Source organism: Tamandua tetradactyla, chromosome 7, assembly GCF_023851605.1.
Source record: "Tamandua tetradactyla isolate mTamTet1 chromosome 7, mTamTet1.pri, whole genome shotgun sequence".
NCBI classification, from domain to species: Eukaryota; Metazoa; Chordata; class Mammalia; order Pilosa; family Myrmecophagidae; genus Tamandua; species Tamandua tetradactyla.
In genome coordinates, this window is record NC_135333.1 from 14,917,941 (window position 1) to 14,938,287 (window position 20,347).

General features: G+C 36.6%; 1 protein-coding gene across 9 annotated transcripts in view; it reads right to left on the minus strand.

Moving 5' to 3' along the window:
• Positions 1 to 20,347, minus strand: part of AKT3 (AKT serine/threonine kinase 3) — a 430,706-nt gene that overhangs the window by 116,536 nt on the left and 293,823 nt on the right. For all 9 annotated transcript variants that reach the window (XM_077168486.1, XM_077168483.1, XM_077168491.1 and 6 more), the window contains one exon: positions 2,247 to 2,369. In XM_077168486.1, coding sequence (XP_077024601.1) covers positions 2,247 to 2,369 — 123 coding nt within the window. The remainder of the gene's footprint in view (positions 1 to 2,246; positions 2,370 to 20,347) is intronic.

Here is a 20,347-nt window from a genome sequence, read left to right on the forward strand (position 1 = left end):
GTCTTATGCTATACATTTACTTAGACCTTTAAGTTAGTATAATAATAATAAAAAAAAATTTACAAAGCCTAAATACCACTTAACTACTGAGTAAAGTTAGTGGTCTATGTCTATGGTAATAACATGAATAGAATTCATATATAAAGTAAAAGTAGGTACTTTCTATTGCAGTGAGTAAATTTAGTTTAATTCCATCACCATGAAGGACAGAAGAAGGAAATATATGTGATAAAATTCAATGTTCCAACTATATCTGATTAAATCAATGAGAAATGATTAATGGAGAATACTGACAACAATCACAACAATTATATCATTCCTTAATCTATTCTTGCAATCAAATGAGCTTTCTTTTCTTTATGTTTTATTAACAATCCTAATTTCAAGATTTAAGGACTTTGAATATGTTCACACATACTTCAAAATTATTCTCGTTTTCTTAATTATTTTCCCCTTTCTCCCTCCTATTAATAGGATTCATAAAATGCAAACTGGGAATAGAGAAGTGGGCTTGGGCAGAGAAGAGCTAACTATTTAGAAAGTTAATATATGCTTTGTCATAATGAAAATGTTCTAAAATTGGGATGATGAATGCACAACTCTGTGATTATATTAACAAGCCATTGATTATATACACTGGGTGAATTGTATGGTATGTGAATATATCTCAATAAAAATGCTAAAAAAATTCTATACTGAAGACATTTAAACATAGGATTATTTGGCTTTGGTCATGTAGTCATCAGATGTAGGAATGCTGAATTTTACCATATTCCTAGTTATGAAAAGCTTCATGCTAAATACTACTCACACTGCTGATTTGTATTTGTCTCTAGCACATTTTAGCACTTAAGACAGTTGATCATATAGATGTTTTTTCCTATATATAGTATATTATAGTTTCTTTTGAACTTTAGTAGCTAATAATATGTGAGGCACACATATGTACTATATTTCACTATGTTGTGTAAAACAGTACTTTGTGAACTACTCTAGGATCATTCATAAATTAAAGGTATATGATAAGAATATCTCCAACCAACCCAGACAATTGTTTAAATAATTAGATAACTCAGGAATACAGGGGCTTAAAAAGGAGCAGGACGGAGGTGAGAGGAAAACTGTTATTCCATTCACATGCAGTAATAAATATATTACTCCATTTTATGCAAAACAATTTCATAAAAGTGACTTGTAACTTCTATTTCTGATAATCAAATCATATTCTAAATATACTAAATAAATAAAGAATTCTGTGTCAAATCTTAATAGTTCACAAATACTACATGATACACCTTTTGGGGTGGGGGGTGTGCATGGTCCAGAAATCAAACAATCAAACCCAGGTCTCCTGCATGGATACATGATATACTTTTTAAGAAAGCAAGATGGTCACATTTAGAATGTGTTCAAAATATATTATGGTTCAAATTTCCTTAATATGGCCAACCTAATTTATAACAGTGTCATGGGAATTATCATTACCTTTTTTGAGCTTCTCTGGGGATCAGAAGCTACAACCTGTGGATCAAATCCAGGATACTGTCTTTTTTTGTAAACAGAGTTTTATTGGAATGATGGCAGAATGAGTAGTTACATCAAGGCCTAAAATATTTACTATATAAGCCCTTTCAGAAAATGTTTGTCAGCCTCTGAGTTATTCTATGGTTCTTAGAGAAAGGAACTTAGAGAAGTAAAAGTAACCAATACTGATAAAACAAGCACAGTGCTTTTTTAAACAGAAAGACTAAAGAAATTAAAATATTGCCAGACATTTAAAACCATAATAGTTTGTTCAGATGTTTAAAACCACCAAAATTTTTACAACAAAACCAAAATAAGTATTTTCCTTGTTTACTTGTTTCCTCATAGAACATCGTATGATGTTTGAATGTGATAAGGAAACTTGTGTTAAAGTGTCACCTGTAAAATTACTTGACTTTTAATCACATGTTTAACATTGCTGTAATTATAAACATTTATAGAAAAACAAATATTATCAGTAGATCATATTTGACCAGAACAATCAAGCAGAAATTTTCTGCATCAAAAACTTAAATATAAAGGAATTACATATATATCATGGAATGAAACTTCCTGCCAAATATAGCAAACCAATCCTTAAAGAGTTTCTTTTTTCCTTACTAAATTTGCTTTTTTCAAAACTGTGTAACTTTGTAATTACTTTGTGCTTGTCCCTATAGTCTCTGCAAAAACAAATTTTGATTACTTTTTTTTTTTTTTACCTTGAGATCACGGTACACAATCTTTCCGGAATGCAGATAGTCCAAAGCAGAGACAATTTCTGCACCATAGAAACGTGTGCGGTCCTCAGAGAACACCCGCTCTCTCGACAAATGGAAAAACAGCTGCAGGGTAAACAGCAGGGACAGGATTGTAATAATTACTGATTTAGTGGGGGAAATTAACACAAACATAAAACACCTCTCATCACCATATTGTGATGATAGATAGTGTACTCTCAGTGGACACTGAGCTCTCTTAGACAGCAGCTGGCTTATCTTTTCCAGGTTTCCAAGGGGAGACTGCGAGCTGTTAAATCAGCGTTTTAATCAATATACCAATCTTGTTTAAGGCATTCTGCTTGCTACCCATTTAACCTTCAGTTTTCAGAGGAAAAAAGTATATATCATCAGATTACACTTCCCCATCACTATACAGCTACTTTCAAAAACTGGGAATTGAGACATGGTATTAAAATAAATGAACAGAAGCAGAGATGCAATATTTTTGCTTAACTATTTCATATATACATTTGATTTCAAAGAAAGGACTGGTGATTTGCTGAAATTGGTAATGTGAAACTGTTATATGCTACAACTGTAGATTCATCATGATACCACTAGAAAGCTTTTCAAAGATGAAATCATTGTTTTCTGGTGAGAAATTATGAAGCTTTATTTTAGTAATACCCACAACAGACCGTAAGGCTTCCATTATATTCCTTAAATTTCTCAATGTCTATTCTTTTTATTTTCAATAATAATGAACTATTACTCCAACCTTTTCTCATGGAGTCACTTAAAACTTTAAGACCATCCATTTTCTAGTTAGCCACTAAAAAGATATGCTGTTTGACAGTCAACAAATATTTACTGATGTTCATTGTGACAAAACACCCAGCTCTTCATTTAGGCCAGGTCTTCATTTAAGAAAATGCATTACAATGTACATGAGGAAGGACAGGTTCCAGGCACAAGGAATTGACCATTGACCTTTGTTGCACTATTTTACACGATGAAGAACTCCGTCGAGACAATGACAGATTATTCACAGTGCTGAGTACATTGCCAGGTACCATGATATCTATTATGATCAAGGAAATGAACCAGTCAGTGCAGTACCCTTGACTGTAAGATAAGAAATCATAGATACATTCACATGGGTCACCGACTCTTAATATTTTTACAAAATCTACAAGAATCTTGATTAGCTAAAATTTGTTTTAGATGAATCAAATCACAATTTCAATTAATATGAATAAGCTTCCCAAAGATTACCTCTTCCCCTCTCTCACTCTTCCCTTCACTTAATTTATGCCTTATCATTGTTTTAAGGTAAACTTTATGCATAACCCATTCATGTCAGAGTTAAAGAAAACAAGAGAAAATGAGGACAGAGGGAAGAGAATGAATCATCTAATCATTGCCATAAAGAAAAAGACTGGCTGAACCTCAATTCTATCAAAACTAGCAACACTTATCCTTTGCTGGCGGGAATGTAAAATGATCAGCCGTGGTGGAAGACAGTTTGGTAGTTCATTAGAAAGTTAAGTATAGAATTACCATATGACCTGGCAAGCCCACTTTTAAGAGTAGAAACGAAGTGAAAACAAGGACTTGAACAAATATTTTCACACTGATGTTCATAGCAGCATTATTCACACTTGCCAAAAGATGAAAGGAACCCAACTGATGATGATAAATAAAATCCAGTATATACACATAATGGAATATTATTTAGTATTGAAAGGAATGGATTCTGTTGCATGTGACAATATGAATGAACCTTGAAGACACATTGTTGAGTGAAATAAGACAGACACAAAAGGACACATATTGTATGACCTCACTGACGTGAAAATATTAGAATAAGCAAACTCACAGAGTCAGAATCTAGAATAAAGGACAACAGAGGATTGGGTGGTGGTAGGGAATAGGGAGTTAAGGCATAAAACTATACTGAGTTTCTATCTGGAATGACGAAGAAGTTTTGGTAATGGATGGTGTTGATGGCAGCATAATTGAATTATAAATGTGAATGCACTCAAAAGGAGGAGTTTTATGTTCTTATTATGTTTTTAAACATAAAAAATGTTTAAAAATCCATGGGACTGCACAACACAAACACTGAAAAGTTAAACCATGGACTATAGTTAATAGAACAACGATAAAAATGTACTTTTATTCACTGTAACAAATCTACCATACCAATGTACAGTGTTAGTAATGGGGTAGTATATGGGAATCCTGTATTTTATACATGATTATCCTATAAATCTACAACTTCTCTTATAATTTTTTAATTAAAATATTTAGTATATAGTCTCTAAACTTTAATTACTCTTTACTGTATCATCATATTTAGCCAAGATAAATATGCTACTATTCCAACTGCATCATTTTTTGTAACACCAAGAAAGAAAAACACATTTTCAAGGAAAACTATGACATTCTATCAAAGTGTAAAAGACATTTTGATTGCAGAAATATTAAATATGTTTAACAAATGAGCAAGTACAGAATGCCTTAATTCTGACAAATTTATAGTTTTTCAGGTATATTTTTCAAAACTAATTCATTTATGGGCAAATAAATACATATTACTGATGCATTGCCATCCAAACTAAGACAGGGAGTAGGAAAAAGGATGGATAGTGAGCAAAACTATTCTGAAAAACTTCCAGGCAAAATAATGTCTGCCATACTTTATACAAAAATGAAGAAACCTCTGTTACCTCTCCCTATATAGATTTATGGTCGTCTTTTATTGGGACAAAAATAGTGGTTAGGTTTCTACATTTTCTTAGAAGAATGTCAAGCCTACTACCCAGTCATCTACTTTACAAGGGATATGGAGCCTCTATAAGTCAATCATACATGCAGGATTCTAAACTTTTTTAGACCATATATCTTCAAGTTGTCTGCCAATTTGTCCGTCAGCTAAAAATTATATTTAAAGGGACGAATTCTACCACCATGTGATATCCAAATTATGGACCTTATTCTTGTTCTGATAACCAATAATCTCTTCATTGCCAAATCCACTGATCCATTTACACTCACCACTTCTGGCCTGGACCTTAGAACACCATCTACTACCTTTCTTTTCTTGAAACATGTTATGTGGCTATGATGATACCATTTATAAATTTTTTACGTCAGTGATTTTTTAAATTGAGATTATTTATCTAAAGTGTACAATCAGTGGTTTATAGTATCATAAAGCTGTGCATTCATCACTACAACAGATTTTTGAACATTTTCATTACTATAAAAAAATAATAAAAATAAAAAGTTAAAAAGAACACTCAAAATATCCCATACCCCACTATTGTTTATTTTTTTTCTTTTTTCTTACTCAACTCTTCATACACGGAATAAAGGAAGTATCAGTCACAAGGTTTTCACAATCACACATTCATTCCTTAAAAGCACTATAGTTTTTCAACTATCTTCAAGAAACAAGGCTATTGGATCACAGTTGTACAGTTTCAGGTATTTTCCTCTAGCTACTTCAATACACCAAAAACTGAAAAGGGATAACTATGTACTGCATAAGAATAACCTCCAGAAAGACCTCTCCACTCTATCTGAAAGTTTCAGCCACTGAAACTTTATTTTGTTTCATTTATCTTCCCTCTTTTAGTCAAGAAGTCTTTCTCACTCCCACAATGCCAGCACCAGGCTTATTCTGGTGAGTCCTGTCCCACATTGTTGGGAGATTTACACCCCTGGGAGCAATGTCCCACCTAGGGAGGAAGGCAGTAAGTTCACCTAAGGACTTGGCTTAGTGAGGGGACATACTTGAGCAATAAAAGAGGTTCTCTGGGGGGTGACTCGTAGGCTTAGCTTCTCCTTTGCAGAAATAATTTTCATAAGGGCATGTTCCAATATCGAGGGACTGCCCCATCAAATTGGCAGTCTTCAGTGCATGCAAGAGTATCAGGTCTTCCCCAGATGGGAAGATTAATATTTCCACCATTTTCCCTAGTACCTAAAGGGGACTTTGCAAATACTTTTAATTTTCTTCCCAGCTCACTCTGGAATATATTGGAGCATCACACCAACCTCTATAAACCAACGAGATCTCCCTAATCATGATTCCACGTAATTATGGTGCTGGAATAAGCTTACCATACAAGTTAAATTAGATATGGGTTATAAAAAATACAAATTTTACAAAATATAAACATCCTTTCTTTAGTTCTCACACGGAAGTTGAAGTTTTAAAATATAGTTAATATCATCCTTTACCCATTTTTGGTAATGGCCATCCTGGTAGGTGTGAGATTATATTTTATTGTGGTTTTGAATTGCATTTCCCTAACAGCCAGTGACGTTGAACATATTTTCGCATGTTTTTGAGTCATTTGTATTTCCTCTTTGGAAAAGTATCTGTTCATATCTTTTGCCCATTTTTTAATTGGGTAGTTTGCCTTTCTGTTGTTGAGTTTTAGGATCTCTTCACATATTCTAGACAGTAAACCTTTATCTGATATGTAGATTCCAAATATTGTCTCCCATTGTGAAGGCTTGCCTTTTAACTTTGCAACAAAGTCCTTCGATGCACAAAAGTGTTCAATTTTGAAGAGATACCATTTCTTCTTTCATTGGTTGTGCTTTGGGTGTAAGGTCTAGGAAACCACTGCCTATCACTAGATCCTTAAGATATTTCCCTACATTTTCTTCTGCACATTTTATGGTCTTAGCTTTAATGTTCATGTCTTTGACTCATTTTGATTTAATTTTTGTATAAGGTATGAGATGGGGTTCCTCTTTCATTCTTTTGGATATGGATATCCAGTTCTCCAAGCATCATTTGTTGAAGAAGCTGCTCTGTCCCAGTTGAGCTGATTGGTAACCTTATCAAAGATCAACTGGCCCCTTCTGCTCCGGCGGCGCTCCATCCGCCATCTTATCTTTCCCTTTCTCCTACTCCAACGGCTCTCCAACCACCACCGTGCCCTCTTCTGCCTTCACCGGCTCCTCCACCACCGTCCTCGACAGCCTTGCCATCCTCACCTATCCTCCTCCAGAACAGCTACTAGGGGAGTAGAAACGATACAGAACAGCTCCCAGAGCTACGACAGAGATAAAAAAGACAGCGTACCTCATCCTGGAACGGTTGATTGTCTGGGAGAACCAGCTCCGGTGAGATCGCCGAGGGACGTGTGCTTTCCCGGGCGAGGCGGCAAGCAGCCGGAGTCCCTCCCTTCCTCCTTCCCGGGCCAGCTGGCAGAATTGGGCAGGTGGTCCCCTCAAGCCGCGGCGGCTGGCGTCCCCACCATGCGAGGCCCCCCAAACCAACTGAGAGAATTGGATCGGAAATCCCCAGACCGCGGAGAACGGTGACCGGGGGGTCCCTTCCAAACACGTGACTCCCGGGCCGGCTGGGAATGGTGCACTCTCACGGGCTGCGGCGGCTGGCGCCCTCCCGCCACGCTTGGCGCCCCGGGCCGATTAGGAAATTCGGACGGGGGCTCTCACGGGCTGTGGCGGGCGGCGACGCTTCCCATGTTCGGACCCCCGGGCCGGCTGGCACTCTTCCAAACCGCTTCGGCTGGCGAACCTCCCCCACGGCGAGAGTTTTCCAAAGTTAAAGGACCCACAGCACCTTTTACTGGTGGGACCCGCAGACAAACGTGTGCCACGAGCGCCACCTACTGGGCAGGATAAGAAAAACAGAACCCAGAGATTTCACAGAAAAATCTTTCAACCTGTTGGGTCCAACTCCCAGGGAAATCTGACTAAATGCCCAGACGCCAGCAGAAGATAACGGATCACGCTCAGAAAATTGAAAATATGGCCCAGTCAAAGGAACAAACCAATAGTTCAAATGAGATACAGGAGCTGAGACAACTAATGCTGAATATATGAACAGAAATGGAAAACCTCTTCAAAAATGAAATCGATAAATTGAGGGAGGACATGAAGAAGACATGGGCTGAACAAAAAGAAGAAATAGAAAAACTGAAAAAACAAATCACAGAACTTATGGAAGTGAAGGATAAAGTAGAAAAGATGGAAAAAACAATGGATACCTATAATGATAGATTTAAAGAGACAGAAGATAGAATTAGTGATTTGGAGGATAGAACATCTGAATTCAAAAAAGAAACAGAAACTATCGGGAAAAGAATGGAAAAATTTGAACAGACAGGGTATCAGGGAACTCAAGGACAATATGAACGGCACAAACATACATGTTTTGGTTGTTCCAGAAGGAGAAGAGAAGGGAAAAGGAGGAGAAAAACTAATGGAAGAAATTATCACTGAAAATTTCCCAACTCTTATGAAAGACCTAAAATTACAGATCCAAGAAGTGCAGTGCACCCCAAAGAGATTAGACCCAAATAGGCATTCTCCAAGACACTTACTAGTTAGAATGTCAGAGGTAAAAGAGAAAGACAGGATCTTGAAAGCAGCAAGAGAAAAGCAACCCATCACATACAAGGGAAACTCAATAAGACTATATGTAGATTTCTCAGCAGAAACCATGGAAGCTAGAAGACAGTGGGATGATATATTTAAATTACTAAAAGAGAAAAACTGCCAACCAAGACTTCTATATCCAGCAAAATTGTCCTTCAAAACTGAGGGAGAAATTAAAACATTCTCAGATAAAAAGTCACTGAGAGAATTTGTGACCAAGAAACCACCTCTGCAAGAAATACTAAAGGGAACACTACAGTCAGATACGAAAAGACAGAAGAGAGAGGTATGGAGAAGAGTGCAGAGAGAAGGAAAGTCAGATATGATATATATAATACAAAAGGCAAAATGGTAGAGGAAAATATTATCCAAACAGTAATAACTCTAAATGTTAATGGACTGAATTTCCCAATCAAAAGACATAGACTGGCAGAATGGATTAAAAAACAGGATCCTTCTATATGCTGTCTACAGGAAACACATCTTAGACCCAAAGATAAACATAGGTCGAAAGTGAAAGGTTGGGAAAAGATATTTCATGCAAATAACAACCAGAAAAGAGCAGGAGTGGCTATACTAATATCCAACAAATTAGACTTCAAATGTAAAACAGTTAAAAGAGACAAAGAAGGACACTATATACTAATAAAAGGAACAATTAAACAAGAAGTCATAACAATCATAAATATTTATGCACCGAACCAGAATGCCCCAAATACGTGAGGAATACACTGCAAACACTGAAAAGGGAAATAGACACATATACCATAAAAGCTGGAGACTTCAATTCACCACTCTCATCAATGGACAGAACATCTAGACAGAGGATCAATAAAGAAATAGAGAATCTGAATATTACTATAAATGAGCTAGACTTAACAGACATCTATAGGACATTACATCCCACAACAGCAGGATACACCTTTTTCTCAAGTGCTCATGGATCATTCTCAAAGATAGACCATATGCTGGGTCACAAAGCAAGTCTTAACAAATTTAAAAAGATTGAAATCATACACAACACTTTCTCGGATCATAAAGGAATGAAGGTGGAAATCAATAATAGGCAGAGTGCCAGAAAATTCACAAATACCTGGAGGCTCAACAACACACTCTTAAACAACAAGTGGGTCAAAGAAGAAATTGCAAGAGAAATTAGTAAATGCCTAGAGGCGAATGAAAATGAAAACACAACATATCAAAACTTATGGGACGCAGCAAAGGCAGTGCTAAGAGGGAAATTTACTGTCCTAAATGCCTATATCAGAAAAGAAGAAAGGGCAAAAATTCGGGAATTAACTGTCCACTTGGAAGAACTGGAGAAAGAACAGCAAACTAATCCCAAAGCAAGCAAAAGGAAAGAAATAACAAAGATTAGAGCAGAAATAAATGAAATTGAAAACATGAAAACAATAGAGAAAATCAATAAGACCAGAAGTTGGCTCTATGAGAAAATCAATAAGATTGATGGGCCCTTAGCAAGATTGACAAAAAGAAGAAGAGAGGATGCAAATAAATAAGATCAGAAATGGAAGAGGAGACATAACCACTGACCTCACAGAAATAAAGGAGGTAATAACAGGATACTATGAACAACTTTACGCTAATAAATACAACAATTTAGATGAAATGGACGGGTTCCTGGAAAGACGTGAACAACCAACTTTGACTCAAGAAGAAATAGATGACCTCAACAAACCAATCACAAGTAAAGGGATTGAATTAGTCATTCAAAAGCTTCCTAAAAAGAAAAGTCCAGGACCACACGGCTTCACATGTGAATTCTATCAAACATTCCAGAAAGAATTAGTACCAACTATCCTCAAACTCTTCAAAAAAATCGAAGTGGAGGGAAAACTACCTAATTCATTCTATGAAGCCAACAGCACCCTCATACCAAAACCAGGCAAAGATATTATAAAAAAAGAAAACTACAGACCAATCTCTCTAATGAACATAGATGCAAAAATCCTCAATAAAATTCTAGCAAATCGTATCCAACAACACATTAAAAGAATTATACATCATGACCAAGTAGGATTCATCCCAGGTATGCAAGGATGGTTCAACATAAGAAAATCAATTAATGTAATACACCATATCAACAAATCAAAGCAAAAAAATCACATGATCATCTCAATTGATGCAGAGAAGGCATTTGACAAGATTCAACATCCTTTCCTGTTGAAAACACTTCAAAAGATAGGAATACAAGGGAACTTCCTTAAAATGATAGAGGGAATATATGAAAAACCCACAGCTAATATCATCCTCAATGGGGAAAAATTGAAAACTTTCCCATTAAGATCAGGAACAAGACAAGGATGTCCACTATCACCACTGTTATTTAACATTGTGTTAGAAGTCTAGCCAGAGCAATTAGACAAGAAAAAGAAATACAAGGCATCAAAATGGGAAAGGAAGAAGTAAAACTATCACTGCTTTCAGACGATATGATACTATACGTCAAAAACCCGGAAAAATCCACAACAAAACTACTAGAGCTAATAAATGAGTACAGCAAAGTAGCAGGTTACAAGATCAACATTCAAAAATCTGTAGCATTTCTACACACTAGTAATGAACAATCTGAGGGGGAAATCAAGAAACGAATCCCATTTACAATTGCAACTAAAAGAATAAAATACCTAGGAATAAATTTAACTAAAGAGACAAAAAACCTATATAAAGAAAACTACAAAAATCTGTTAAAAGAAATAACAGAAGACGTAAATAGATGGAAGGGCATACCGTGTTCATGGATTGGAAGACTAAATATAGTTAAGATGTCAATCCTACCTAAATTGATTTACAGGTTCAATGCAATACCAATCAAAATCCCAACAACTTATTTTTCAGAAATAGAAAAACCAATAAGCAAATTTATCTGGAAAGGCAGGGTGCCCCGAATTGCTAAAAACATCTTGAGGAAAAAAAACGAAGCTGGAGGTCTCGCGCTGCCTGACTTTAAGGCATGTTATGAAGCCACAGTGGTCAAAACAGCATGGTATTGGCATAAAGATAGATATATCGACCAATGGAATCGAAGAGAATGCTCAGATATAGACCCTCTAATCTATGGACATTTGATCTTTGATAAGGCAGTCAAGCCAACTCACCTGGGACAGAACAGTCTCTTCAATAAATGGTGCCTAGAGAACTGGATATCCATATGCAAAAGAATGAAAGAAGACCCATATCTCACGCCCTATACAAAAGTTAACTCAAAATGGATCAAAGATCTAAACATTAGGTCTAAGACCATAAAACAGTTAGAGGAAAAGGTAGGGAAATATCTTATAAATCTTATAATTAGAGGCGGTTTTATGGACCTTAAACCTAAAGCAAGAGCACTGAAGAAGGAAATAAATAAATGGGAGCTCCTCAAAATTAAACACTTTTGTGCATCAAAGAACTTCATCAAGAAAGTAGAAAGACAGCCTACACAATGGGAGACAATATTTGGAAATGACATATCAGATAAAGGTCTAGTATCCAGAATTTATAGAGATTGTTCAACTCAACAACAAAAAGACAGCCAACCCAATTACAAAATGGGAAAAAGACTTGAACAGACACCTACCAGAAGAGGAAATACAAATGGCCAAAAGGCACATGAAGAGATGCTCAATGTCCCTGGCCATTAGAGAAATGCAAATCAAAACCACAATGAGATATCATCTCATACCCACCAGAATGGCCATTATCAACAAAACAGAAAATGACAAGTGCTGGAGAGGATGCGGAGAAAGAGGCACACTTATCCCCTGTTGGTGGGAATGTCAAATGGTGCAACCACTGTGGAAGGCAGTTTGGCGGTTCCTCAAAAAGCTGAATATAGAATTGCCATACGACCCAGCAATACCATTGCTGGGTATCTACTCCAAGGACTTCAGGGCAAAGACACAAACGGACATTTGCACACCAATGTTTATAGCAGCATTATTTACAATTGCAAAGAGATGGAAACAGCCAAAAATGTCCATCAACAGAAGAGTGGCTAAACAAACTGTGGTATATACATACGATGGAATATTATGCAGCTTTAAGACAGGATAAACTTATGAAGCATGTAATAACATGGATGGACCTAGAGAACATTATGCTGAGTGAGTCTAGCCAAAAACTAAAGGACAAATACTGTATGGTCCCACTGATGTGAACGGACATTCGAGAATAAACTTGGAATATGTCATTGGTAACAGAGTCCAGCAGGAGTTAGAAACAGGGTAAGATAATGGGTAATTGGAGCTGAAGGGATACAGACTGTGCAACAGGACTAGATACAAAAACTCAAAAATGGACAGCACAATAATACCTAAATGTAAAGTAATCATGTTAAAACACTGAATGAAGCTGCATCTGAGCTATAGGTTGTTTTTTTTTTTTTTTTTACTATTATTATTACTTTTATTTCTTTTCTCTATATTAACATTCTATATCTTTTTCTGTTGTGTTGCTAGGTCTTCTAAACCGATGCAAATGTACTAAGAAACAATGATCATGCATCTATGTGAGGATGCTAAGAATTACTGATTGCATATGTAGAATGGTATGATTTCTAAATATTGGGTTAATTTCTTTTTTTCTGTTAATTAATAAAAAAAGAAAAAAAAAAAAAGATCAATTGGCCATAGATGTGAAAGTTGACCTCTAAACACTCAATTTGATTCCACTAATCAGTATGCCTAACTTTATACTAGTACCATGCTGTTTTGATCACAGTAGCTTTTTAATATGCTTCAAAATCAGGTAGTGTGAGACCTCCCACTTCATTTTTCTTTCTCAAAATAGGTAATACCATTTTTGAAATCATTGTGTTGGACATTGGAAAGAGAAAATGAAGGGATAGCGTAACGATTAAGACAGAGTCCCTGCCCTTTAAAACTTGCAGAGCAATGAAGAAGACACATACAAAAGCAGAACGCTAGGATAAATTCTGTAATTCAGATATTAAAAACATTTTGGAGGCAAAGATGACCAGTTTTTACAGGGATATTCTGCGGAAATTTCACACATAACCTCTCAAGTAAGTTTTGAAAGACAAGAATTTTCACAGAAAAGGTAAGGGAAAGGTACTACACTTCAGTTTTCATTCATCTTTTTAAATTGAACCTAGCACAGTACCAAGACACAGTGAATATTTAATAAACGTTTGTAGAAAAAATGAATTTTAAGGAGAAAAAAACAGCAAGGACAAACTTGCAGGGAATCTGTGTACTCAAAGAATAGTACACATTCAGGGAGATGGTAGGACTTAAAAAAACAAAAAAGATAAAGCCAGGCTGTTTAGAACCTTGACTGCCATAATAATGTATTTGAACTTTATTCTGCATTTGAGGGAGTATCAGAGTTTGGGGTTAAAAAAAAAAGGAAACTAGTATAATTTTAAAAAAAAAACACTGGCAATAACTGGAGGATCAATAAAAAGATCTGAAACTATAGATAAGGAAACAATTCAAAAAGTGAAACAAAAAAAATTGTTCTTGTCTACATATTTTCACTGCAGAGAAAAGCTGCAGACACAATAATGAAAGGAAAAGATACCAATCCTCAACAACATGACTATCTGGGTAGGGTAGCCAAACGTATCAGCAGCAATTCTAATAAAAACATGGTAACTATTATAACACAGCACATTTAAAGAAGTAAATACATTATGTTTGGTAATATCAGAAGTTACATTTGAGCTGGATAAAAGCTTCCAAGAGACCTCAACCAGGGTGGTAGAAACAGACATTTCAAGTGAGTCAGTACTGCAAAAGGAACTAGCATGCACCATTTGGGCCTGTTCTAGTTTGCAAGCTGCCAGAATGTGATATACCAGAAATGGAACAGCTTTTAAAAAGGGAAATTAAGTTGCAAGTTTACAATTCTAAGGCAGTGAAAATGTCCAAACTGAAGCAAGGCTATAAAAATGTCCAATCTAAGGCATCCAATAAAGATACCTTGGTTCAAGAAGGCCAGTGATATTCAGGGTTTTTCTCTCAGCTGGAAAGGCACATAGCAAGATCTGCTATTTTCCTCTTCAATGGCTTCCCTGGGGCTCTGTTCATTCTGTTGGCTCTGTTGGTTCTGGTGGCTTTCACGGCTCTTAAACTTTTTCCAAACTGGCTCTCTCTTAAAAGGCTCTAGTAAGCAACCCCACCTTGAATGGATGGATACACACTCCATGGAAACCATCTAAACAAAAGTTACCACCCACATTTGGGTGGGTCACATCTTCATGGAAACAATAAAAAAGATACCACCCAGCAATATTGAATGAGGATTAAAGGACGTGGCTTTTTGGGGATACACAATAGATTCAAACTGGCATAGGACCAAAAGCAACATTGTTGAGGTTCCCCTCATGAGAAGATGTTGCTGCCAAAAGTATAGAAGAAAATGGGGCTGACAATGGATTTTATGAGCTGGCTTTTTTCCTAAACAAAGATCGAAGTATTTATTATGGTAAAACATCACAACCTTCCTGGTTTTATTCCTTTTTATCTAATAATTTGGGTAGTTTTTATTTGAATTTATACTGGAAATGTGGGGATATTATAAGGAAGAGGGCAAAGTAAACTCCTAGACTTTGGTCTCTATCTTAATCTAGCCCTAGCTGGAGTAAAGAGTTAATACCTGGAGAGGTGAGGAGAGGTGAGGAGGGATGCAGAAATAAGTCAAGTTGTCTGCTGAGTGACTTCATGCTCTAAATACCAACATGTTAGGTTTTCAGGGGGCATTTTTGCCTCCCTGCTCCAGGAAATGGGGAGTCCACAGTGTCAGACATCCCAGACTGCACTGCCCAGACTCGATGATAAGTCAGGGAGTCTTGTTGTCTGATATAGAAGGATGCACTCCATTCTATCATTCTCTTTAGGTCAGGCTGATCTGCAACTGACCATCCTGAATTCCTATATTTTCAAAACCCCACAAAATCTCCTAGCCATCAGGAGACATCCTGGTCTCTGACTCCCACACCTTGTGTCTTCTGTTGTCATTTTTCCTATACAGAGGCTAGCCACACATCCCAAGTCTATGATCTTGCACCATGGCATTCACCAAGCATCTGTATGCACAGATTTCTCTTTGAAGACATCCTCTATCACATGCTATGTCAATGAGCAAACCTCACCATGCCATAAAGCTGAATCAATCCCTTTTCTGACTGCATTTGCCTCTGGAAAGTATTTCTTTTTATTCTATAAGCATAACACAATCACGAACTGAGTGCGTTTTTTGATCCTGGATATTCTTTTACTATAATGTAATGTCACTGAGACAACTGGGGAAATCTTAAACATTATAGGAAGGATAAGGATGTCCTCCAAATTTGTCTGGGTTGAGAATGCTTCTAGACTAATCATTTCTTAAGTGTTTCCACACCATAAAATCTCTTATGAAATTGTACTTGATCACACATATAATGACAGTTATTTTTTTTCTAGCTGGTATCATATTTTTTTCCCTCCATGTGGGAGAAATCTAGGTCTCTACTACTCAAGGTGTGGCCCTTCGGCCACACAACTTGACTTCTAAAAATGCAATTTTATTGAAATATATTCACATACCATGTAATCATACAAAGTCTACAACGGATGGCTCACAGTATTATCATATAATTGCATATTCATCACTACAATCAATTTTAGAACATTTTCATTACTCCAAAAAGACAAGAAAAAGCATTCAAAGCATCTCATACTCCTTAGTGCCCCCCCCATTATTACTATCTTTATTTTCTTATTCATTTGCTCATACACTAGATACAGGGAGTGTCAGTCACAAGCTTTTCATAATCACATGGTCACAAGACAAAAGCCATCTATTTATACACTCATCATCAAGAATCAAGAATACTGGATTATAGTTCAACAGTTTCAGGTATTTCCTTCTAGCACTTTAAATACTCTAGAAACTAAAAAGGTGTATCTATATAATGCATAAGAAGAATCTCCAGAATGACCTCTCAACTCTATGAAATCTCTTAGTCACTGAAACTATTTTATTTCAATTCTTTCCCTACTTTTGGTCAAGAAGACCTTCTCAAACTTACAATACCAGAGCCAGGCTCATCTCTGGGAGTTATGTCCCACATTGCCAGGGAGAAATGACACCCTGAGAGTCATGACCCATGCAGAAGAGAGGGTACTGAGTTTATTTGCAGAGATGGCTTAGAGAGAGAGGGGCCACATCTGAGCAATAAAAGAGGCTGCCTGGGGGTGACTCTAAGGCATAATTATAAGGAGGCTTAGCTTCCCCTTTACAGGAATAAGTTTCATAAGGGCAAGCCCCAAGATCAAGGACTTGGCTTATTAAATTTGTAGTCCCAGAACACTTGCCAGAATATCAGGAATTCCCCAGTGGGGAAGTTTAGTATCTCCACATTTTCCCTGAGTCACTCAAGGGGGCTTTGCAAATACTTGTTTCTTTTATACCCAAATTACTCTGGGATGTATTGGGGTATTACATTAGCTTGTTAAAACAGTATCTCATTCCCTATTCAACGCTACATGTAATTATGCTCTTTATATAAATTATGTTGCTCACATGCAGGTTAAATTACTTAGTATGCTACAGAAAATATAAATTTTATACCAAATAAACACCTCTTCCTTTGGTTTCACACAGAAGCCAAAGTTTTAAAATACTGTCAATGTCATCCTTTACCCTGTATTCTGATTCACTCCAGTCCCAACAAACCAGCTTCATTCCTATCTCTAACTGAAGTCTGATCTCCTTCCCAGTTTCTCTAGCAGTTGCTGTATGGGGGCAATACTGACCTTCAGACCTGCAGAACCCTAACTTTTGAGCCTCAGGTATCACAGAGATACCCAAGGTTCCTAGGAATGACCAGGCTATACACAAAGAACTCAGCATCTCAGAATTTCGAAGTAACAACCAAAACTCAGGAACAGATGTGACTGCAATAAGAACTTACAATCTAGGAACACTTACAATAAACCTTATTGAACGTTTCATACTCCTTAATCACCAATTAACCAATTTCTGCACATGTTCTATTGCCTGATAACCTATGCTCTTGAATTCAATTCTCAAGAGTTCGCACATTATAATTAGTCCATATTAGTTTGGCTTTACAACATTCATCTTTTTGTTACTGGCTTATTTCATTCAATATAGCGTCCTCAAGATTCATTCACCTAGTTGCATGCCTCACTACATGTTGACTTTCAAGCAAGCACTTCATAACACAGTTTTGGAACTATGGGTCCCAAGGGTAAAGAGGTAGGTAAGGGAGTCATTTATATAGACGACAGTGTTACAATCAAGTGTACACAGTATAAACCAGGAACTCAATAACATTTTTTAAAAAGAGCTAAAAAGAAAATGTTAAGGTACAACCATATATAAAGATAGGAAAAAGAAGCATATCAGGATATTGAGAAGGAGTATTAAGAGAAGCACAAAGGGAAACAAGGAATCAATATCTTAAGAAATCAAGGGGAAAGAAAGTTTCAGGAAAGAAGCTATAATTCATAAGTAATAGGTACACAAATTGAAAGAAAAATAGAACCAGGCAGCCCAAATTCAGGTTATTTTTATTTATTTATTTTTTATAACATTTGTTCCCCTATTATTTATTTATTTTTAATCCATATGTTTTACTCATCTGTCAATAAGGTAGATAAAAGGAGTATCAGATACAAAGTTTTCACAAACATATAGTCACATTGCGAAAGCTATATCATTATACAATCATCTTCAAGAAACATAGCTGCTGGAACACAGCTCTACATTTTCAGGCACTTTCCTCCAGCCTCTCCATTACACCTTAACTAAAAAGGTGATATTTATATAATGTGTAAGAATAACCTCCAGGATAACCTCTCTGACTCTGTTTGGAATCTCTCAGCCATTGACACTGTATTTTGTCTCATTCTGCTCTTCCGCTTTTGGTCGAGATTTCCTCAATCCCTTGATGCTGAGTCCGAGCTCATTCTAGGATTTCTGTCCCATGCTGCCAGGAAGGTCCACACCACAGGGAGTTATGTCCCACATAGAGAGGGAGAGGGCAGTGAGTTTGCTTATCATGTTGGCTGAGAGAGAGGCCAAATCTGAGCAACAAAAGAGGTTCTCTAGGGGGAACTCTTAGCTCTAATTTTAGGTAGGCTTAGCCTATCCTTCGTGGGGTTAAGTTTCATATGAACAAACCCCAAGATTGAGGGCTCAGCCTATTGCTTTGGTTGTCCCCACTGCTTGTGAGAATATCAGGAATTCTCCACTTGGGGAAGTTGAATTTTGCCCCTTTCTCACCATTTCCCCAAGGGGATTTTGCAAATACTTTTTTTATTCACTGTTCAAATCACTCTGGAATTTATCAGGGCATCATTCTGGACAAACCTACAAATTCTCATGCCCTACTCAAGTTTCCAGGTACTTATGCTGTTCAATCAAGCTGTCCACATAAGTTATATTAGGAAATACCTAGTCAAAATATAAATTTTGTACCAAATAAACATTTTTTTGCTTTAGTATCACACATAAGTTAAAGTTTTAAAATATGAATTACCATCTATTTTGAACACCCTGCAGTACTGACATTCCTTGGTTTTCCCTCATGCAAAAACATTTTAAAATTTGTACATTCATTCACTATTATTATACACTGTAGGCATTCCTAGAGTATACCATCTCAGTTTTTATTGTCTATCTTTCCTTCTGACTTCATTTGTGCCCCCAGACCTCCTTTCTCTCTCTTTCTCACATTCGGCTTTGTTCGGTGTACTAACATTATTGTATCACAGTTAGGTAGTTTTGTGCTATCCATTTCCGAATTTTTATAATCAGTCCTGTTGCACAATCTGTATCCCTTCAGCTCCAATTACCCAATATCTACCCTATTCCTGCCTCCTGATGGTCTCTGTTTCCAACTGAAATTCCCCATATTCATTCACTAATGTCAGTTCATATCAGTGAGACCATACAGTATTTGTCCTTTTGCTACTGGGTAATCACACTCAACATAATGTCCTTAAGGTCCATCCATGTTGTTACATACTTTGTAACTTTATTCTCTCTTAACAGCTGCATAATATTTCATTGTATGTACATACCACAGCTTGTTCAGCCACTTGTCTGTGGATGGACATTTTGGTTGTTTCCATCTCTCGGCAATTGTAAATAATGCTGCTATAAACACTAGTGTGAAAATGTCCATTTGTGTCCTTGCCCTCATGTCCTCTCAGTAGATACCTAACAACGGTATTGCCAGGTCATATGGCAATTCAATACTTAGCTTCCAGAGGAACCGCCAAACTGCCTTCTACAGTGGTTGTACCATTTGAGATTCCCACCAACAGTGGATAAGTATGCCTCTTTCTCCACATCCTCTCCAGCACTTGTCGTTTTCTGTTTTATCGATAATGGCCATTCCGGTGGGTGTGAGATGATATCTCATTGCGGTTTTGATTTGCATTTCCCTAATAGCCAGGGAAGTTGAGCATCTTTTCATGTGCCTTTTGGCCATTTATATTTCCTCTTTTGAGAAGTATCTGTTCATGTCTTTTGTCCATTTTGTAATTGGGTTGTCTGTCTTTTTGTTATTGAGTTGAACAATCTCTTTATATATTCTGGATACTGGACATTTATCTGATATATCGTTTTCAAATATTGTCTCCCATTGTATAGGCTGTCTTTTTAGTTTCTTGACGAAGTTCTGTGAA